This window comes from Canis lupus, chromosome 5 (genome assembly GCF_048164855.1).
Source record: "Canis lupus baileyi chromosome 5, mCanLup2.hap1, whole genome shotgun sequence".
NCBI lineage: Eukaryota > Metazoa > Chordata > Mammalia > Carnivora > Canidae > Canis > Canis lupus.
In genome coordinates this window covers 76,130,354-76,152,700 of record NC_132842.1, presented here as the reverse complement: position 1 = coordinate 76,152,700, position 22,347 = coordinate 76,130,354, and the positions used below count along the sequence as shown (strand labels likewise).

The window sequence follows — 22,347 nt, the reverse complement described above, 5'->3', positions numbered from 1 at the left end:
GCTCAGAGATAGGAATTAGGGTGCAGGGAATCTGAGCCCCTATTAGAATCTGGCTGCTGAGATATCTACATAGTGCCCAGAGAAGCTGAGGCTTACCGTGGGGTGGGATATGCTTTGCAAAAATGGATGGGACTCATCTTGGAGGCATGGATACCTGGAGCGGGGCCTCCCAACACCTGCTGATGTTTTTTTCTCACCAAGACAGGGTGTACTCTTACCTTGAGATTCTCACCTTCTCCTCCTAACCCACTTAGAGAGGCAGTCAGGGGGAAAAAACTCTTGATAATGTATAAAAAGCTATTGAACCTCTGCATTCCGTACCATCATGTGCCAAGGGGTGGGGCTGCATGTCCTGGAATAGGTCCTGGAGCCAACCAGTATCTCTTGAGTAATGAACTCATGGAACTGACTCATTCATTTAGATATAGTCTCTGGCCTTTTCTTTCTTTCTTTCTTTCTTTCTTTCTTTCTTTCTTTCTTTCTTTCTTTCTTTCTTTCTTTCTTTCTTTCTTTCTTTCTTTCTTTCTTTCTTTCTTTCTTTCTTTCTTTCTTTCTTTCTTTCTTTCTTTCTTTCTTTCTTTCTTTCTTTCTTTCTTTCTTTCTTTCTTTCTTTCTTTCTTTTTAACCCAGAAACTCTTATCACGTTAGTCTCACTTTGTATACACAGTGAATGAGCTCAAAGAAGCTAGAAGCAAATAGCCATCGATCAAGTCCTAAGTCCTAACTGATGGGAAAGCAGAAGTTATGGTCAGGGAGTGAAGATACTTTCTTGTCTCCCACTTCTGACCCGTTCCACGCCATTTCACTCACCGAGTGGCACAGATTGCCCCCCCTTGGGCTGAGGAAGGACCATCATTCACTTGTGACAGGAATTTGGGACTTGGGATGGTGCCATCTAATGCAAGATCTCTGGCTGCCTTATATGTGACTCAGCCATAGCCAGCCCCTCATGAACTCCAGTTCCTAGATCAATTCATTTGTTCATTCCTTCATTAATTTATCTAATATCAAGCTTCCACCCTCTGCCAGGTGCTGGTGCCAGGAGGAAAACACTCCCTTCCCTAAAGGAGTTCTCCAGATGCAACAGAGCACCCTAACCTGCCCTCTCCCAGCTCCAAGGACCTGTGCAATCTAGCAGCCCTGCCAACCCTCCACTGTCCAGAAGGTGGGCAGCAAACAGGCCAAGAGACGCTCCAAAGGCAACCTGGCATCGGAGGGCAGGGTGGGAGGTGATCGGGATCTCTTGGAGATGAAACTCTGCCCTGCTTTCTGGAAAGGACCTACTGCACATCCATTCAAGGGTCAGATGCTCCAAAGTGACCACAAGCTGTAATGTGCACAGTCTCTTTGTGAATCAGTGAGGATATTTGGTTACAAGAAATAAGGCAGCCTGGGAAGATGATTTAAAACTACGATGCTGGGAAGCCGGGGGCAGGGCTGTAGCTGGGCCTCAGGAATGGACAGGAGCCAAGATTTATCACTTCTCATCAGGGCAGCTCACCTGGCTGCCTCATTCTTGTTTCTTCTGCACGCTGTGCCTTCCTGCTCCTTGGCGAGGGAAATGGGGCCACAGCAGGTTAGAACGTCCTTGTTCTAGGCCCAGGCAGCCAAGACTTCTGAATTCCACAGAAAGGGACTGTTGGGTCAGCTCATCTTGAGTCTAGCACCTGCCCTGGTCCCAGTAATGATGACGATCGGCAGGCACCGTGCTGGTGAGTTACCAGGTGGTCCTGGGAGAATGAATCACTGGAAGTCTGGAGAGTCCCATGTGCTGAGCCTCCAGGGGGACTGAGCCCCAGAGCAGTGACATGTTTGATTATGTACCTGGATGGCTGCCTTCCCTTCCTGCCTGGCTTCCCACTCCCCTGTTGGTGCTTTCTGGGATCACAGCACTGCGGCATTCCCATTTCTGGGTCTGCTGCTAGGCACCCAACCCCAAAATCCTTGTGGTCTAACAGCTGAATGAATGGTGAGGAGCCTTTAAGAAATGAGTGCACACACTTCCATGCAATCCTGTTTTCTCCAAAAATAGAGCTTTTTATTTAGAACAATTTAGGGTAGATATCCAAGATCATTAGAAAATTATTTAAATATAATATCAACATAGAACAAAATTAGAAATGGAAGCAAGTGCCTAAGAACAATGCATAGTCTCAGTGGGCTAATTCCTTAGCTTAGGGCATCACCCTCACATCCTTCAAGCTGGCTCTGGAGCTCATGCTGCGCACTTTTCCACCGGCCACCGTGTGCGTAAGAGGGTTCTGTAAACAGGTCCTGAGCTCGCCTGACAAATTATTATATTGAATATCATGCTTTTTCCTAATGCTTCCCTGGCTTTTTATTAATGACTTAATGATGATCAAAGAGCTGGCACTGAGGATTACTAAAAGAGCTCAGCCTCTTTCAGTAATGAAAACTTTGAAAATAATGCTTATAAAAAAGAACCAGGCTTAAAAAAACAAAACGAAACAAGGGTTTAGAAAAGAGATAAAGGGGTTCCTTCATGTAGGCCTAGACAATTGTGACTATAGCTTTTCATTTTTCAAAATTACTTCCCTGAAGCAGTTCAGCTGGTCCCAGAGAGAACCTCAGCGTGGGTCTGGGTATTTTCCTGGGAACTGGCCTGAGCCATAGGCTTCCCCGATGCCAGGCTTCAGTGTTCACTGTTTTTGCTCCTCTGTGCTTAGGGATGTAGACAGGCCTCAGCTCCTGTGGAAATGCACGTGTGTACGTGTGCCCATGCATGGATGCGTGGGTCCCAGCAGGGCTGAAGGCCTCCTGCCAGCTTTATGCTCCTTGGCAATCCTAGCTGAGAACTCGGCACTGTGTTGACATGGCCATGGACACAGGGGTTGGCTCAGCTGGCTGGAGACCAAGGATCTCCTCCATAGCGACATATATAGGGAGTCAATATTTCTTTGTTCGAAACGAAAAGACAGGTATTTAATTTAAAAACATGGTTTGCTGACGTCTTTAGCAGTGGAGCCTCCTAAGCACAGCCTCACGTGGAAGGTCATGGGAAGCATCAGGGCTCAGGGAGGCCACTCTGGTTGAAGTGGGGGATCCTACAGCCCACGCTTCCCCCTGTAATTGAGACTTACTCTGTGAAACCCCAGACTGTTTGGGGACACGGCTTGAGAACCCCTGGAGCAGTCACCCTGTTCCAGATCTTTCATCTAATGGTATATCTTCATGTTGCCTTCAAAACAACACAGCTTTCTGGGGAAATGGCTACAAAAATGCTCTCTTCACAAATGGAGAAATGTAAGTGCTGGCAATTAAAATGGCAGGGCCCAGGTCCCAGAACCTGATTGTTCAGATCCCAGCCACAAAAGGACAAGAATCTCAGCCCCTATGGGTTAAAACTCAGCTCTGCTCGCCCGTACACTGGTGGGTATAGGTTAACAAAGCAGTTGTTTGAGAACACCCATCACCACCCCCCAGGTAAGGAGAGTCACCTTGTAGGAGCACTGACAATACCAACTCCATCTTTGGCCCTCCGTCTTGTTCATGTTCGCTCCATGACCTTGGGGCCATGTGTTTTGGGCCCTTGGAGATCAATATACATACCTTAGAAATGCCCACCAGGGCTGGGATGGGGGAAGGCTTGTTTTGGCCTCCCACGAAACTCTTAGAGATAACATACTCTTTCCCCTTCCTGCTGCACAGGTGGGGTAATGAAAGGTTAGGGGTCAACAAGGTGCATTCAAGTCCTCTGAGGTGTGTGTGAGCTCTCTGATCTCACTACAATGCCCTTCGGTGTGTCCCCTGGCTCTATTAAACCTGTGGATCGAGGCCCTGGATTTTGCAGAGAGTAACTATGGCGCTGCATGGATTATCCTCTGCCAATCCCCCCGTCAATGAGTTACCCTGAATAAAACTCTGTGTAAACTGTATGCAGTGGCCTGCTTCATTTTCCAGTCACAAAGTGCCTTCTCAGTTTGGGGGATACTTTACTGCTTCTCCCCACCTTTAACATACTTACTGCCAGAAGACATTGGCTTCTCACAACTAGAAGGGAAAATGGGACTTCTTTATAATCAAAGAGTCTAAAGTGCTGTCTAAAACAGGGATCACAGGCCCAGGAGTCTAATTCCCTGCCAGGTTGCTACCCCAGACCCTAACAAATCTGACCGCTGGAAGGTGGATCACCTGGTTCCTTCCTTTTTTGGAAAGGGGAGAGAGGTCAGGGTCCCTCTTGGCTGGGCTCTGGCTTCTGAGAGTGCAGTTTCCCAACCAGGAGGAGAGAGGCAGTGAGGGTAGAAGGCAAGAGGTAGATGAGAGGTGAGGCCAACTGAAAGGCGAATGCGGATCACTCAGAGCTTAGGGGTCACAGGTGGGAGATGCCCAGCAGTCTTCTCAGAGCCTGGGAGGATGGAGAGCCCTGCCAGCCATCACGCGGAGAGTCCCAGTGTTGTGACACACACCATGCTACACACCTCTCTTTTGGGATCCTCTACTGCAGGTGAGAAAGCCCAGGCGCAGTGAAGGAAGGTGGCTTACTCAAAGTCACATGACTGGTCAGTGGCAGAGCTGGGATTTGAACCCAGGTCGTCTGATAATAAAAGCGATGTAATTCCGTGAGTCAGAGGCTGGGATTTGAATGACGACTACTCTTTCCCTTCCTCTTCAACATCCTCTGCTTACTAGATTTGTCTTCGCTGGGGCGCACCCTGAAGGACTCATGAACCAGGAGGCCGAGACCTGGGGGAGGGTGCTCAGCAGATGCTAGAAAGAGGCCTGACGCTGATGGAGTTGATACTTCCTCCCCCCAGATCCAGATGGCCCCTCGCGGGGTTAGCCCTTGGTGTCCACCGTGACCTGACTTCACCTGTTACATGTTGTCCAGGGATGATTTTTCTAACTGGCCTGCCACCCCGAAGGCAGTAGGGTGGTTGCGACACCCAATCTACCTCTGTCTTCAGCTTATTCTTGTCTCCACCCTTCTTGGAGCTCAGCCCAGAGCTGGTGAGTCAAAAAAGGATGGGGTGGTTTCTTACTGCTCAAGCCAATTGACAACAAGCCTGGGTTTTCTGAAATGCTGCAAGAACTTTCCTCAGCCTCAGTGATATGCTTCCAGGCTCTCATCTTGGTGGTGTCTTGGGTCCTAGGAAAGCTCAGTGGCACCAGTCTTGGAGGGAAGCTGGGGAACAGCTCACCTGGCCATGTAATGCCCCAGTGTCTCACCTCTGACCTCACTCTTCTGTAGGCTCCTGGCGCCCCAATTGCCAGTACTGTCATCCTCAACTTTTGATTGCTCTCTTCCTCCTTCTATTTCTTCCTCCTCCTCTTCCTCCTCTTCCTCTTCAGGGCAGCTGTCCCAGCAAAAGGTCAGTGTGTGAAGAGAAACTGGGGGCTCCCCAGGGACTATATTCAGCCCTGGTGATGAAAAGCCCCAGTTGGCCCAGAAGGAGAGGTCATCTTTCAGGGGATCTTCCAGGAAACTCATGTCGTTGGAGAATTCGAGCAGAGAGAGAGGCTCCTGACACCCATCCCCACTTGGCCCTTGGCCCGGTGTCTTCTTGGCCAAATAGCAAGAGGACCCAGGCTCATCCCAGGAGGAAGAGCCCCCAGTGCTGGCCCAGCTTCTGTCTGAAGCATCTGTAGCAGAGGAGTCTTCGACCTGGACGGGAGCACTCCAGGTGCTGCCTGCCTCAGAATGCCTTGGGATCTGGTGCTCCTGCCCTAGGAAGGGGGGTGGTTCCAGGTAGGGCTGGAAGCTGACACAGTCATCTGTGTCCTCCTCATCCTCCTTCTCCTCTTCAGTACTGTTCTTCTCATATCCTGCCTGGAAAATGACTGGGGTCCTGACTCCAGGGCTTGGCCAGACCCTTCTGGTCAGTTCCTTTTGGGGACAGAGGACCAAGATATCCAGGTACTCAGGGCCACTGGGCTGAAAGGTTGCCACGGGGTGTCTGTATCCAGAAAAGTCCTGATTTGGGGAGAGGAGAAAAGAACAGAACATTCAGGCTTTCCTGAAGCATAGGTTCCCCTGGCAATGGACTCTGAGATAAGGATTCAAATGTAAGTAGTTCTTTTGGAAAATGATCCCAGGAAACACCAGTAAGGGAAAATTCAGGGGGTTGGGGAGAGCCACCAATAGAGAGTGTCTAGAGGCAAGTTACCCCCAAGGGCAGCTGGGGCCTAACCCTGCCGGGGGCTCAGGGCGCCAGTGCAGCCCACACACCTCAGGGCACCATCCAGTGAGGGGTGGAGAGGGTGGCGGTGATACTAGGTCCCCGGCACTTGCACCCAGCCACATGCATGGGCAGAGTGGACACCAGAGGCCAGAGGAAGCCCCCCGGAGGCAGGTGCTGGCTGCTGGGAGTTGTGTGGTGACTTTGCATGTAATGGGTAGGCGGAAGGGTGGGGCAGGGTACAGAAATGTCTAACACAGAGGATGTAGTTCAGTTGGGATTTCCCTACAGGTCCCAGAGCTAGGGACTTCAAACCTACTCCTGTGTAGCAGATTCTCAGAATCCATCCTCAAAGCCATCCTGACCCAAGTGCCCACTGAACCTCACTTACAGCCCAGCCGCCCTGGCCAGGCCCTAATCTGAACAAGTTGGACACATCTGGCCTCACCAGGCTTCCTCCTGCCCCGGTTTCTAAGGGAGTGAGCCAGCAGACAAGTGAGGAGGTTCCAGAGTCAGCCTGGGCAAGACATACCCTTGGTTAGGCTGTGAATTGGGATCCTTCGAAGATTTTTGAAGTTGGGATCCTTCGAAGATTTCCCTTTTGGCCCTACCCTCTCCCCTATCCCCCTTCTGGGAGTCCCAAGGATGGGGGCTCTGCTCCTGGCACCTGACAAATCCACAGCAGAGATGAAGTTATATCCCTAAGGGGCCTTAAGGCACTTCTCCCTCCCGGGTATAATTGCCATTTGGATTTGGGGCCAAAGGAATGAATTATTCAGGATGGAAATGTAGGCATGAAGATAGGAGACGTCTGCAGTCTGGACTATCGTGATACTCTATCTGACCCATGTCTAAGTCCAGCCCCATTTCCTTATTCTTCAAAAACCTTCCCCATCTGTTGCACACGCCCAGACCTGCCATACCAGGGCCAACGGCATCTTTGCCCGCTGAAACCAGGGGTTCGCTGTGAGGCTCTTCCAGAACACGTGGCCGATGGCAATGACCAACAACAGTGGAAGCAGAAGTGGTAGCAGCCCCAGGAATGCCCAGCTGGTTCCTAGGGAAGGAAAAATAGGAACTACAGCAACATGGGGCGCCTGGCTGGCTCAGGGAAGTTGAGCCTCTGACTCTTGATTCAGGCTCGGGTAGGGATCTCAGGGTCATGGGATTGAGCCCCGAGTCCCCAAGTCACCGGGGCTCTGCACTCAGGGTGGAGTCTGCTTGAATGATTTTCTGTCCCTCGTCCCACCCCTGCTCGTGAGCTCTCTCTCTCTCTGAAATAAATAAATCTAACCCTCCCCCCAAAACTGCAGAAACAATGACCATGGCTCCCATTTATCAACTGCATATGTGCGCCAGCTTCACGTGCATTGTCCCATGTAATCCTCAGAAGAGTAAAGCCATCCTACAGACTATGGAAACCAAGATTCAGAGAGGCTATGCAGGTTACCCAAAGACACAGTGAGTGCGTGGAGCTGGGATTTTAATCGAGGCGAGTCTATCTCTAGATTCATGCCCTTAACCACCATATGATGGAGATACTATGCCCTTGGGGACCAAGGAGGGGGGATGTCCTCACTTCTGTATCACTTGGCACTCACCTGGGGCCCCCAGGAAGAAGCAGGTAGGCTTGGAGAACTCGCTGTATTTAGGATCGCCGAAAGTGTAGATGGTTCTGGCACGGAGGCAGTAGTGTCCGCTGATGGCTGGCTGCAGGGGGATCTGGACTGGCTGGCCACGGGGGGTGGCTGGAAATTGCGTCTGTTTGGAGAGACAGAGGTGGGCAGACCTGCTGTGGGGATTGGCTCTATGGAGCCAGGACATGGTGGGGTCCATAGGCTGCTGCTGTGATCTCCACATCTTTCCCTGCATTACAGTTTAAGCATTAAGGGAGCACTTCCCCTACATTATCTACCTTCTTTTCCACTGAGTCTTGAAGTAGCGATGGTCTGTGCTCAGAGGCAGCTCTGCTATTCAGGGTCACCCTTGTGTGTGCCCCCGAGGACCTCCGGGTCCCCATTCTGAAGGGCAGATTGCTCAGGATTCCTGCCCTCAGGGCTTCCTGATGTATTTGGGGGTAGGGAGCATCATTCAGTCATTACAGACCCAGAAAACCCTAGGGCTGCCTGCCCAGTCCAGTAGCCACTGCCCACATGTGGCTACTAACACTTGAAGCGTGACCAGTCCAAAATGAGATGTGCTGTGAGTATAAAATATACACTGGCTTTCAAAGACTAAGTGAAAAGGGACACCTGGGTGGCTCAGGGGTTGAGCGTCTGCCTTCGGCTCAGGGCACGATCCCAGGGTCCCAGGATGGAGCCCTGCATCAGGTTCTCTGCAGGGCACCTGCTTCTCCCTCTGCCTGTGTCTCTGCCTCTGTGTGTCTCTCATGAATAAATAAAATCTTTAAAAAAAATAAGAAATTCAAAGACTAAGTGAAAAAAGAATGCAAAACATGCCAATAACTTTTATGTTATTCACATACTGAAATGATAACATTTTATTGGATGAAACAAAATATATTATTAAAATTAAATCAACTTGTTTCTTTTACTTAATTTAATGAGGAGCATTTAAAATTACACCTGTGGCTCACATTACATTTCTATTGGACCGCGCTGGTCTAGGGTGTTTGTGATGTTCTCGGAGGCAGGGACCATGTCAGAAGAAGCTCTAGAATCCAGACTACAGATGCAGGCAGTCGGGAATGTGAATGTTAGTTGGTTCAGTGAAAGCAAGAATGAGTAAGAACAGGGGTCAGTAAACTATAGCCCATGGGTCAAATCTGGCCTGCCACTTTTTTTTTGCACATGGCATTTCCCTGGAACACAGCTATGCCCGTTCACTGACCCTTGTCTGTGGCTCCTTTCGTGTGTTAGATGCAGAGTGTCACAGCAGATGCACTAGCTGTGACAGACCACATGACTCTCAAAGTAAGAAAATATTTGCTATCTGGCCCTTTACAGAAAATGACAACCTCTGCCATCAATCAATACACACACACACACACACACACACACACACACACCTGCGTACGTGAGAAATAAATCTGAAAGTGGATATTTGTGGTCTCTGGGCACTTTTAGTTTTTTTTCCTAGAACGTACCTGTGTTTTCTGGTTTTTTTGGTAATGAATCCAGTGGCTCGGCAAGCAGGCCTCCTAGAGCCTATAATACTTCAATCAGATTTCACTGGACAAAAAGGGTTTCATGATTTAAAAACATATATATTGGGTAGAAAACAAGTGTGCTGTTCCCACCTATAATGTGCAGGGGCAGCATGTTCTATACTTGGCTTCTTAGGTGGAGAAGGCCACAGGCCAATTGTACTGTACAGAGTCAGGGGGTGATTGCTAGGAGAGAGAGGCATGCGGAGAGGGCTTCCTGGAAGTGTGTAGAAAGTAGGCAGGGAGGGTGAGAGGCACTGGGGTTTGGTGGGGCAGTGGGAGAGGGAGGTCCAGCCTGGGGGTAGGAAAGGCACTTCTTACTTTGTTCTTGATTCCTTCCTTCCAGAAATCCACCTCATACTTCAGATCTGGTGGGGGCATGCAGTGGGGCAGCTGGTACGTGGCATTGATGCTCAGGATCTCCTCTGTCCGAGTGACAACCAGGGTGGGAGGGGCTGGCTCCACTGGCAGAAACAGAACAGGACCTGTCAGCATCCATCCTCCTGCCTGTAGGCAGGCCTGCCCCTCCCCCAGACCCCTGCCCCCGCCCTTACCCCCAGCCCAGAGAGCGCTCCCGGAAAGGGAAAAGTGGCTCTAGGGCTTGTTAAGCACCTACTATGCATCAAGAGCCTTAAGGCCATTTTATTTAAGCTCTGCAGTGACCCTGGAAGGGAGATACCTATTCTCATCCTACAGAGGGACAAACTGAGGCTTAGAGAGGAATGAACAGGCTGGGCTCCCAGCTCACCCGCCTTTCCTCCTGCTGCCCCTTGCACCTGCGTGCCCTTCACATACACTGATCTCTCAGAATCCTGCCCACCTGGGTCAGCCTCCTGCGGCTGCTGACACATCCCCACAGCGGGGTGCCTTAAAGCAACACGGACACATGATTTCCCAGTTCTGCAGGTCAGAGTCCAGTGGACACAGATTACACATTAAGCCCTGGGCAGGCAGCTGGCAGGAACGGGGATCTTGACCTCCAGGAGCTGGAGGAAATTGGGGGGCAATGAAATATGCAAACTACCAAAGAGAGCAAATGGCCAGAGCTCCAGCCCAGGGCAGAAAGAGGCAGGAAGGCTCATCCTGGCTTGGGGTGCGCTGCGGGAAGTCAGGAGAGCTTTAGGGAGGCAGCGGCAAACACAATAAAAGAAGTAACCTCTCCACTGTGTCTTTCCTTCTACCCTAATCTCTTCTTCCTGTCCCCCAACTATTGGCTCATCCGTCGTGCTTCTAGCCTGCCTGCCCATCCTTCCTTTCTTTCCAAACAACGCTCCTTCCTTGCCACCCATCCTTTCTTCCTGTTCCTGCATACTGTCTTCCTGCCTTTAGTTTAGCCAAGCCTGCCCTCCATCCTCCCCATCCATCCATCCATCCATCCATCCTCCTTTACTTTCCATACATCATTCCCTCTAGTCCTCCTTCCTTCCTCCCTTCCTCCTTTGTCTCCCCTTTCCTCCTGCCCTTCCATCTTTTCTCTCTTCCCCACCTTCTATCCACCCACAGATCGGTCCATCTGCCTTTCCCTCTGTCTTCCGGTCCACACATGCTCCCTTTCTAGTTAGCATGCTTTCCCACAGAGCCTTCTTCTTTGCCCTCTCTGCCATGTACTCCTGCACACCCCCCATGCTGCCTTTCTTCTTACCCATCCATCCTTTTCCCCCTTCTCATCCAGCCAGCCGGCCAGCCAGCCTCTTCTACCCAAGTCAGCTCTTCTTCCTTCCTATTATTGCTCCCTGCCCCTGCCCCATTTCATTCAGGCCTGTCCTCCTCTCTATCCAAACTTTATTTTGCTCTCAAATATTTTGAGAAGACTGGGCAGCAAGTTACAGATCTCAGCTCCATGATGCTATTTTCTGAGTATTTATCCTCTCCTTCTTACCACCCCACATCACACTTGGTCTGGTCCAGTACCATGACCAACATTAGAAAGCTCCAGATTCAGGACCCCTAGGTGGCTCAGTGGTTGAGCGTCTGCCTTCAGCTCAGGGCGTGATCCTGGAGTCCTGGGATGGAGTCTCATGTCAGGCTCCCGGCGGGGGCCCTGCTCCTCCCTCTGCCTATGTCTCTTCCTCTGTCTCTGTGTCTCTCATGAATAAATAAAATCTTTAAAAAAGAAAAAAACCAAAACCCTCCAGATTCACATTCCATCTCCATCCCTTATTAGCTGTGTATCCTGGCAAGTTCCTTAACTTTTGTGAGTCTTACTTTGTTTATTTTTTTTAAAAAATGGGTTGATGAAAACGAACCCCACAGGTTTGTCGTTAGGATTAGGAATAAAATATTCTGGGAAGAGAAAAGGGCTTGACTGGCTCAGTGTTAACACTGGTGATTTCTGAACGTGGTACACATGGGGGATGATTTCCTCTCTATTCTTATCTCCTTCTCTGCCCGAAAATTACTTTCAAAACTGGGATTTAAAAAAATTGTTTCTTAAAGAGAATTTGAACGTAAAAAATAGGAATAAATCTCTAAAATGCCTCATATAGCTCACGACTAAGGTTGTGCTCGATAGAAGATAAAGAACATCACCAGGAGGAGGTACAAACAGAATTGGTGGCCCAGCAGAAGCCCCCTGACTCCCTGCCACAAAGCCAGGCTACCCGAGGCTGCCCTCTGCCTTGGGGAAGTGGAAGCCAGTGGCTGGGACTGCAATGCCACTGGGCCAAGATCCTGCACAGGGAGTCTCCCACCAGGTCCCGTAGCCACACACTCACCTTCAAAAAGGTAATCCAAGTACTTGGACTCCACAGAGGGGGATCTGGCGCTGGGAGAAACCGCCCACACACGCCCCTTGAACTTGTTGTATAGGTCTTGTTTCTCCAGGCACATCAAAGAACACGCCAGCTCTTTGGTTCCCGCACACTTCTTCACTTTTCGCCACCTTCTAGGGGTCGGAGCGCTGAGGGAGGAGACAGGGGAGCTTGGGCTGTGGACTGCCTCTGGGGGGAGGGAGTTTAGTGAACATGGGGTCCCTTGTCCCTCCATCCACCTGACTGTCCACCCGTTCATCCATCCTATCAACCAGCCATGGGCTGGGACAGAATGAGAACAGTCTAATTAGGAGCTCAGGCTCTGCAGAGAAGCAGGTGGCAGGATCCTGGCTCTGCCCCTCACTAGCTCTGGTTCTCAGCAGGTCAGCCTCCTCATCCTCCTGCCTCCCGGGGGCCACGTGGTGGCTGCTACTACTAGTTATAGCAACCACATCCCACATTCTTCATTCAGGCCTTTCGGGTTACCCGGTGTGTGCCAGGCATCCTACTGGATGCCGTGTGGCTGTCAGAGGGGACACACAGGTCTGTGACACCAACCTTCTGAGAACACCGGGATTCAAAAAAGGGACTTGCACACTAGACATTGTTCTTGGGGAACTGGGAACGTCTGATAGGTCCTGCCCTTGGAGCCTACATTCTGGTGGCTGGCGGTGGGAGGCGGGGGTAGTGGCAGAGAAAGACAATCATCACATCCATGAGGTCAACCCAGGAGCGGGTAAGTGCAGTGGTAATGGGGAATGTGGGAGGACCGCTTTCCAAAAGGAGGCTCTGGAAAGCCAGGAAAGGTCTTGATGGCAAGGAAGCCAGGTGTATGTAGGCCTGGGGGAAGGAATGGCAAAAGCGGAAGCCCTGCAGTGGGAAGGACCTTGGCCTGTCCAGAAGACAGTAAGGTGGCCAGCATAGCTGTAGGCCAGTGGACAAGGGGGAAGGAGGTAGGGAGAGGTATGGACAGGCTGAAGAGGTGGGTAGAGGAGTGGGTGGGCAGAGTAGTTGGGGACTCCCCATCTTGTTAAGGAGCTTGATTTTATTCCTAGTGGAAGGTTTTGACTAGGGGTACTGAAGGGGCCTAATTTCTATTTTTTAAAAGATCACTCTTGGGGCACCTGGGTGGCTCAGTTGGTTGAGTATCAGACTTTTGGTTTCTGCCCAGGTCACGATCTCAGGGTTGTGAGATTGAACCCCGTTTTGGCTCTGTGCTAAGTAGGGGGTCTGCTTGAGATTCTCTTCCTCTCTCTCCCCCTCTGCCCCTCCCCCATTGGCTCTTGAGCATGCACGCTCTCTCTCTCAAATAAATAAATAAATCTTGAAAGAAAAATGATTACTCTGATAAAGCAGCTGGGAGGCTGCAGCAGTGGTCTAAGGGAGAAGAGAGGTGAGGATGGAGAGAAGGGGCTAGGCGGGGGATATATTTTGGAGGTAAAGCTGGTAGGACCTGCTCATGGATTGGATATGAAACGTGAGGAGAGGAGGACTGACAGCTACTCCTGGGTTTAGGGACCGAGAGGTATGTGAATGGAGGAGGGTGAGATGGCATAGGCAAAAAGAACAGATTTTTGGAAAGAACTCCTCTGTTTTGTTTCTTGATGGAGCTATAGTATGGAAACACTAACAAAACAAAACAAAACAAAACAAAACATAAAAAAACCCTGGTGTAGTTATATGAATGTAAGACAAAATACAGACTTCAAAGAAATACTAAAGATGAGAAGAATCACCACGTAATGAGAAATTATTCCATTTATCAGGCAGATATAAAAACTCTCCCTTATATGTGCTTGCTAAATATACTCTATACAGCAAAAATAGACGAAATTATAGGAAGAAGCAGAAAATCCACAATCATGAAAAGTTTTTAATACACTTCACTCAGTAATTGATGACTGAACAAAGAAAAATCATCAGGAAGTATGTAAAACACACTGAAAGAAAAACATAATTATCAAAGTTGGTCTAATGAACATAAATAGAAATGCACTAGTTGAGTCACACATGAACCATCAACGAAATATTAACAAAAATATTAGCACATAGTCCTACTGGCTTAGAGCCCCACCCTAATGGCAGTGTTTAATCTTAATTGCTTTAAGATTCCCATCTCCAAATAGTTGTATAGGGGGTTAGGGCTGCAGCATATGAGTATAGAGGTGTACAATTCAGTATATTTCAGGGCTATTATGAATTAAACTGGTATGGATGTTCACGTATAAGTCTTTGTATCGATATATGTTTTCATTTCTCCTAAATAAAGCTTTAGGAGTAGAATCTGGGAGATTTGCTAACTGAAGGTGAAACTCAACAAGAAAACTGTCAAGCTGCTTTCCAAAGTGACCATACATTCCCACCAACGGCGCACAAGAGTTCTGGTTACTCTACATGCTTATCAACACTTAGTATTATCAGTCCCTTTAATTTTAACCATTCTAGTTGGTGTGTGGTAGTATTTCACTGTAGCTTTGATTTGCATTCCCTGATGACTAAGGCTGTTGAACATCTTTTTATGTGCTCTTTGGCCATTCGAATATCTTCCTTTGCGAAACAATTATTCAAGTCTTTTTGGGTGATCTATCTTATTATTGAGATTCAGGAGTTCTTTATCTATTTTGGATACTAGTCTTTCCTGTGTATATATTGTGAATATTGTTTTTTCTCAGTAGCTGGCTCTTTCATTTTCTTCAGCCTTTTTTTTAAGAGTAAAAGTTTTAAATCTGATGGAATCCAGTTTATTTGGCATTATGGACTAAACTGTATTCCCCCCAAATTCATATGCTGAAGCCCAAACCCCCCATATGGCAGTCTAGGCCCTTGGCGATAGGGTCTTTAAAGAGGTAATTAAGATCAAATGCAGTCACGAGGGTGGGGCCCTAAACCAATAGGATTTATATTCTTTAAAGAAGGGGAAGGGATACTAGGCATGCTCTCACACAGAGAAAAGGCCATGTGAAGACACAGAGAGAAGGTGGCCACTTACAAGCCAAGGAGAGAGGCCTCAGGAGAAAGCAAACCTGCTGATGCCTTGATATTGGGCTTCTAGCCTCCAGAACTGTGAGAAATACATGTCTGTTGTTTAAGTCCCCAGGCTACGGTATTTCGTCATGGTAACCTTAGCAGACTAATACAGATTTTGGTACCACACATGGGATGCTAAAAAATAGCTTAAAATGGGGAAGTGGCTTTGCAACTAGGGAATGGCTAGAGGTGGGAAGAATTTTTGGGTGCATATTTGGCCCAAATATGCTTTGGAAACTGCATATGCAGTTTGCAACTTTGCAACTTTGATAATTATGCTTTTCTTTCTAACTCTAGAAATGCCAGAGTGCCTTGAGGAGACTGTTGGTAGGAATACGGAGTCAAAGGTGCTTCTGGGAAGAACTCGTATGCAAAGGAAGTATGTCTTACCGGAAACTGGGGGAAAGGTGATCCTTATTATGAAGTGACAAAGAACTTGCCTGAATTGTTTTGGTCTGTAGTAGGAAACAGAAGTTAAAATTGATGAACTTGGCTCATTTTCTAGGCAAGGAAGAGATTTCTAGGCAAAGATGTAAAGATGTGATGTGACCTGAAGATGTGACCTGGTTTCTCCTTACTGTTTATGGTAAAAGGAGACAGGAGAGAAGCACATAGAAAGGGTGGTTGGACAAAAAAGTAACCATAACTGGAAAAAGCTCAGCCTATGCAAATGGCAAACAAATAAGAAAGCAAGTTCTAGATGGAACACCAAGGGTGTGGCTAGGAAATCATTTGATAAGGAGGTCACGAATGGACTCATGGACTTCATCAGTCATCTCAGCAGAAGCCAGGAACAGAGGTGGGATTAGAGTTATCTATTGAATAAACTGCTCAAGCCAATTGACAACAACCCTGGGGTTTCTGAAATGCTGCAAGAACTTTCCTCAGCCTCAGTGATATGCTTCCAGGCTCTCGCCTATTGAAGGGCGCCTGGGTGGCTCAGTGGTTGAGCGTCTGCCTTTGGCTCAGGTCGTGATCCTGGGGTCCTGGAATAAAATCCCATATGGTGCTCCCCGTGGGGAGCCTGCTTTTCCCTCTGCCTATGTCTCTGCCTCTCTCTCTGTTACTCTCATCAATTAAAATTTTTTAAAAAATTCTTAATTCTTTGCCTATCTGAATAATACTACTGAATAGCAAATACTACAAGAGAGGAAGCATCTTTTTGTAAAAATAATTCTACCTAGGGCAGCCCCGGTGGCGCAGCGGTTTAGCACCGCCTGCAGCCCAAGGCGTGGTCCTGGAGACCCTGGATCGAGTCCCACGTCAAGGCTCTCTGCATGGAGCCTGCTTCTCCCTCTGCCTCTCTCTCTCTCTCTGTGTCTCTATGAATAAATAAATAAATAAATCTTAAAAAAATAAAGATAAAATAATTCTACCTAATAAATGAAAAAAAAATTAGAATATCATCATTTTAGAATCCTCACGGGTGCTTAAAAAGTGTAAAAGAGAAGTACAATATCATAAAAGGTCTGGAGGATGGACTTTTGATTTTAATCAATTTATCCCGGCTCCACTATCCCCAGCTGTGTGACTTCTAGCAAAATACACTCTTGGTGTCTCCATTTTCCGCCCTGCAGAGGGCAGGTGCTTCATCCCTCCTCACAGGGCTGTGTGAGAATAAAGAAGTCTGTGTGGACACAGTGCCTGACACACGGCACACAGTACACATTAGGTATTTTCTGCCTCCTGATACATTTCTGTACAGTTTTTTCTGCTGAAAGCTCGCTTGCAATCTGTGCTCTTCCAAAGTAGGCCCCCATCGCTCACATCTGGATTCGACAGGAGGGAACATGACAGAACAGGAAGCACATAAGCTTTGGCACCAGGCAGATGGTGGTTTTTCTCCTGGTTCAGTCCCTGGTTTCCTTGGCAAATCGTGGCACCTCTCTGAGCTCAGGTTCCTTGCCTCTAAAATGGGGGAAGTACAGGGGCACCTGGGTGGCTTAGCCGATGAAGCATCTGACTCTTGATGTCGACTCAGGTCATGATCTCAGGGTCGTGAGAGGGAGCCCTGTGTCAGGCTCAACAGTCCCTCTGTTCCTCCCCCTGCTCACACTCTCTCCCTCTAATAAAATAAATAAAATCTTTAAAAAAATAACATAGGGGAAATGTAGCACCTGCCTGGCTATACAGGGAGGCAGAAGTGAAACAGTCACGCAAGATGTTAGGACTCAGCCTGGCATAGGTGGGCCCTGTGCACATGGCACTTACGTCCCCTGCCTGCTTCCTCTTCCTCCTCGCCAATCCTAGATGGTCCTCTTGACTATCTGCTTTCATCACCTGACTGGCCCATTAGAGAACCTCAAATGATTCCCATTTATGTGCAAAGATGGCAAATGTGCTTCCACTTTCAGATTTCTCTGGTTTCATAGTGGTGGCCTGGACCGCTGGGGTTGAGAAGGACCCCGGGGCTTTGTAGGGAACAGGGCGATCCTCTAGCAGTGCCTACCACAGGCTCTGCAGGAGATATGCTCTCCCTTGTCAGCTGGAACCGTCCCAAGCCCCTCATCCAAGCCCTGAGGAATTCCACCACTGGGCCCTGTAGCTCTACTTGAGCCCTGTTGGACTCTTCTCAAAGATCTCCTGAGCCCCGGCAGACCCAGCACCTGTGTACCGCCCTCCTGATTACATCCTTCCCACCTCCAGACCTTTAAAAGGGTGCTCTCCAAGCACCTGCCATGTGCTGCCTCCCATGGGACATAGAACCAGGAAGCTGACCATGCCCAGGGCAGCTGTCCCAGCCAAGCCCCTCCAGCCTCTGCCCACCTCTTCAGTCCCCAGATTGGAGGCTCCCCTCTACCTCTGATAGGCCACAAAATAGGTCACATTCTGGGAGTAGCCAGGCCCCGGGAGCCAAGTCAGGTACACACTGAAGTTCCGGGAGAGCAGTGTCACGTTCTGGGGAGGGGCCAGACAGGGCTTCCCTGTGGGAGAGAAAGAGGTCTTGAAGCCTGGAGCTGCTGGCTGGTCTTGACATGGGCCATTGGAGCCAAGGAGTGGCGTGGTGGGCAATCAGGTGTTCACTGGGTTTGAGAAGCAGGAGTCCTCTGGGGTAGCTAAAGCACAGGTGACATGCTGTAGGCGGGGAACCCAGGGTCAGGATTCCAGTCACAGTCGTGCCACTGACGGCCTGTATGCAGTCCCTTCTCCCCCACGCCTCACCGCCCCAACCCAGTCTCAGTGGCCCATTTGTACCACAACAGGAAGCTCCTGCCCACTCAGGCACCTGAGGGTTTCAGTAGAACTCCTCCCAACAGGAACCATCTGCTGGGTTTGCTAGACTCTAGGAGGGAACAGCGCTAAGGGTCTCAGGAGCAGACACTAAATTCTGTTCTTAGCCATGTCCGGGAGCTTGCCTGCCATGGTCCCTGGCACAGAGTAGATGCACCATAAACATGTGTTGAATGAATGAATTATTGTGATAAACTGGATTATTCCAAAGGCCTCCCAATTGGTCTCCCTGCTTCCAACCTTGCCCCTTCAGTCCATTCTGCACACAGCAGCAAGGGTGAAAATGAAAGTCAGATCATGTTGCTCCTCTGCTTTAAGCCCTCTAATGGCTTTCACTTCATTCAAGGTTATATCCAAAGTCTTTATAATCCCCCCAAGGCCTACCTAATCCCTCCCACTGCTCTCCCCCTGGCCCCTGCTCTCCAGCCACACTGGCCTTCCTGCTATTCCTAGAACATCCCAGACACACTCTACCTCCAGCTCTAGGCTTTTCCACGAGCTGTGCCCTCTGTCTAGACTGTCGCCTCCCTGGATCTCTACCCGGCTCACTCCTTTGCTTCCTTCACATCTCTGCTCTGATGTCACTCTCTCAGGGACACTTTCCCTTAACTAGCTTCTACTTCCCCTTCTACTTCACCGCTAACCCTTGTCTTCTGACATATACACCTGATGACACTTCTCCCCAGTTCGGTGTCCTTCCCTGGAACTTAGAATAAAGTCCACGCTCCTTACTGAGGTACATGACAGGCCATCTTGTCAACCTCCCCCAGCAGGATCCCCAGCTATAGCCAAACCAAACAGCTGCGCCACCGGGGCTGCCCACTCTTGGGAGACTTTGAACCCAGGGGTCTTTGCCTGCCTCATCTTTGCCATCCAATCTTTTTTTTTTTTTTTTTTTTTAACCAGCTAATCTTTTAAAGACTTGATCCAAATGTCACTTTCCTCAGCGAGTCTCTAAGAAGTGGTGGTGAGGGGTGACGGTGATGATGAGGATGATGATAGCAGCTAACGTGTATTGCGTCCTAACTATATGCCAGGAGCTATGCTAAGCACACTGTTGCATTTTCTTTCAATCCTCCCCACATCCCTAGGAGGTAGGTCCTAACTGTGATCACCACATTACGGATGAGGGAAACAGAGGACTTTTCAGGTAATAACTTGTAGAATCAGAATTCAAATGCAGGCCTAGCCAACTGCAAATTCTGAGCTCCTGACCCACACTTCCTCCTGGAAGTTCTCAGGGGGACTTTTCAGCTTTATTCTTCCAACATCTATGAACCACTATAGGCCAATGACATCTGTTGACCACTGCACACCGGAAGTTTCAAAGAGGAATATAATTCCATTCCTGCTGGTCCCAAGAGAATTCAGCTCCCTAAAGTGTCACACGGCCCTAATGGAAATCCATACAGGTTACAGAGTGGCATGGGGGAGGGGCAGGTCTACTGATGGCTCTCAGCACAGTTCCCTACCCTTGACCTTTTAGCTCAAATATGAGTGGCTGCTCCCACCTCATCTTGTGATCCCTACTTGGAACTGGATCACTGGGGTGCAGATGCTGTCATTGTTCCCAGCTTTCTAGCAGGTGAGCAGTGAGGCCAAAGTCTGTCCTACAAGGTATCTTATACGATAGCTTAGACGGTATCTGGTGGCAGGACACGTCCAGAGTCTGAAGTCGGCCACACTGGAGAAACAGCAGCTAGAGTAGTAGATGGTAACTACCATCTATCCAGCCTTCAAAGGGTGGGAGGCACTGGTTTGGCATTTGATACACAAAACCTCATTCGGTCCTCAGGACACACCACCCTATGAAAAAGGTGCCATTCCCCCTCCGTGGAGGGGCCCTGGACTCAGAGACAGATGGTAAGTGATTTGCCTGAGGCTACACAGCCAGTTTGTGTGTGAACCAAGATTTGAACCTGGATTCGGCTGCCCTGCACCCTAAATCATCCCACAACACCATTTGTGTCGGGTGTATTAAATATTCCTCAGATTAAAGGGTAGCTACATCCAGACAGCAAACTATTGAGTTTGACAGTGAAACGGGGGACAGAGGATCCCCCCACCCGCCACATAGACACAGGCACACTATCCCTCACCAGCTGCAAAAACAGCTACTGCTTTGGAGGTACAGTCCAGAGGCACCCCCTGAGCTGACCTAGGTGGATGGATGGTCTCTCTCCAGCTGCCCACCCCACGGCCAAAGCTGGCCACGCTTGCTTCAGCGTCCGTCTTCTCTTCCACACATCCCACCTGCGTTTTCCTTCTTAGCAATTCCCCTGATTGCTCAGAGCCTCAGTTTCCCCATCTGAAATGGGAGAAAATAGTACTTGCCTCTCTAGAACCTTTGGGCTTTCCCTCTTCCATAGGACAGAGTGGTGTCCAGCACAAAGAAGTTGCTCAAGAAACGTTGGCTTTTAATATTAGTATTAGATTATGCCCAATCCTCTTGCTCTGAAATTGTTAGCCTAAGACTAGGGGCAATATTGGGACTCGGGTTGGCTCGGGTTTGGTGCTTGGGTCCCGGCCGGGGTATTTTGCACCCTGCCACCTTATTGACCAGTGGGAGCCCAGAGAAGCAGCTGGACTGGCGGAGTAAAGGCAGCGCCCGGGGAAGCTGGAGCAGTTCCCCTCGGTCTGGGGGGCGCCTCTGAAACCGTGGCCCCGGGAAGGGCTGCGGGCTGCCCTCCCCGCAGCGAGGACCCAGGGTCCCATTAGCGCAGGGGGCAGTGCTTTTAGGAAACTTAAACAGCCCTTGATGGAACAGCGCGGCTGCTGTCTAGGCGGCCCCGGTCCGTCGACCTGGCATCAGGAAACTGGCTCAGTTTCGTCCGGAAAAAAGGAACTGTCAGGGACTCGGGTCTGCTTCGTCCCAAGTCCCAGCTTGGAAGACAAGGGTGGTGGGTGGGCCCGGGACGGGCGCACCAGCTCGGCGGGCTCCCCCCTCCCGGGAGCTCCGCGGGCCGGGATCGGCGCCCCGGCCCCCCGCCCCCGCCCGCCCCGGCCGCCCCCCGCGCTTACCGAGCGCCGACTGCAGCAGGCACAGCAGCAGGGGGGCCACCGCCCAGACCCCCGCCAGGCCGGCTCCCGCGCCGCGCGCCCGGCGCCGCCAGGGCCCACCTCCCGCGCCCCCAGCTCCCGGCCCGCAGCCCGCGGCCGCCGCAGCCAATGGGAGGCCGGAGGGAGGCCCCGCCCCCGCCCCCGGCCCGCCCCGCCCCGGCCCCGCCCCCGGCCCGCCCCGGCCCCGCCCCCGCCCCGCCCCGCCCCGCCGCGGGCTTTCCCCGGGGCCGCCCCGCCGCCGCCCGCGCCCCCCTCCCCCGCCCCGGGATCGGTCAGGCCGCCTAAGGGGGGGTGCGGGGAGGGCAAACTGCGTGTCCCCACCAACCAGCTAGGAATTCCAACGTGGGACGCTCAGCACCTGCAGAACTGAGCTCAGGGCCAGCTTAACAGCACCCCGGCGGGGTCGGGGCCTGTGAAGTACCAGGTACTAAGCCAAGCACTGCCCACGCGTTATCTGCCTTAATCCCCCTGAAAATCTGGCAGGTCGGTCCTATTATCCTGTGCACACTTCACGCGGGGAGTGACAGCCTCCAGAGCTAACAGGCTTGTTCTGGGGGAAAGCTGGTGCCTGCGACACCCAGACACCAAAGCCTCTGGATATGATACCAGTCACCTGAGCAGTTGTAATGCCTCCAGGATGTTTGCACCGTAGCAGAAAAGCAAGTTGCAAAATATGGCTCCGTTAAAAAACAAAACAAAACAAGAACCTGTGTGTCCATAGGCATGGGTTACAGACCCGGGATGTACACCAGTATGTTCATGGTTGTTAGTCTCTGGGTGGTGAGGAGATATATGTCATATTTAAGTTGCTTCTTTCTGCTCTTATTTATTTATTTATTTATTTATTTATTTATTTATTTATTTATTTTTTATAATTCTTTTTTTTTTAAAGATTTTATTTATTTATTCATGAGAGACACAGAGAGAGAGAGAGAGAGAGAGAGAGAGGCAGAGACACAGGCAGAGGCACAGGCAG

The 22,347-nt window shown here is 50.1% G+C and overlaps 1 protein-coding gene across 1 annotated transcript; it reads right to left on the bottom strand.

Moving 5' to 3' along the window:
* Positions 1-2,011: 2,011 nt before the first annotated feature.
* On the bottom strand, positions 2,012-22,132 carry IFNLR1 (interferon lambda receptor 1). The gene is made up of 8 exons (XM_072828451.1): positions 22,108-22,132; positions 21,333-21,446; positions 17,881-18,004; positions 12,018-12,202; positions 9,625-9,767; positions 7,739-7,898; positions 7,061-7,194; positions 2,012-5,932 (listed from the first exon to the last, which is right to left on the bottom strand). The coding sequence occupies exons 1-8, from the start codon at positions 22,130-22,132 to the stop codon at positions 5,156-5,158; spliced, it is 1,662 nt and encodes a 553-aa protein (XP_072684552.1). The 3' UTR covers positions 2,012-5,155.
* Positions 22,133-22,347: the final 215 nt, after the last annotated feature.

Excerpts from the sequence above, each read along its gene's own strand:
- IFNLR1 (XM_072828451.1), bottom strand. The coding sequence starts at position 22,132 with ATGAACATACTGGTGTACATCCCGG. Across the intron at positions 21,447-22,107 it reads CATACTGGTGTACATCCCGG|CTGGGGGCGCGGGAGGTGGG; the intron begins GTCTGTAACCCA and ends GCGGGCCGGGAG. Across the intron at positions 18,005-21,332 it reads CCTGCTGCAGTCGGCGCTCG|GGAAGCCCTGTCTGGCCCCT; the intron begins GTAAGCGCGGGG and ends TCTCTCCCACAG.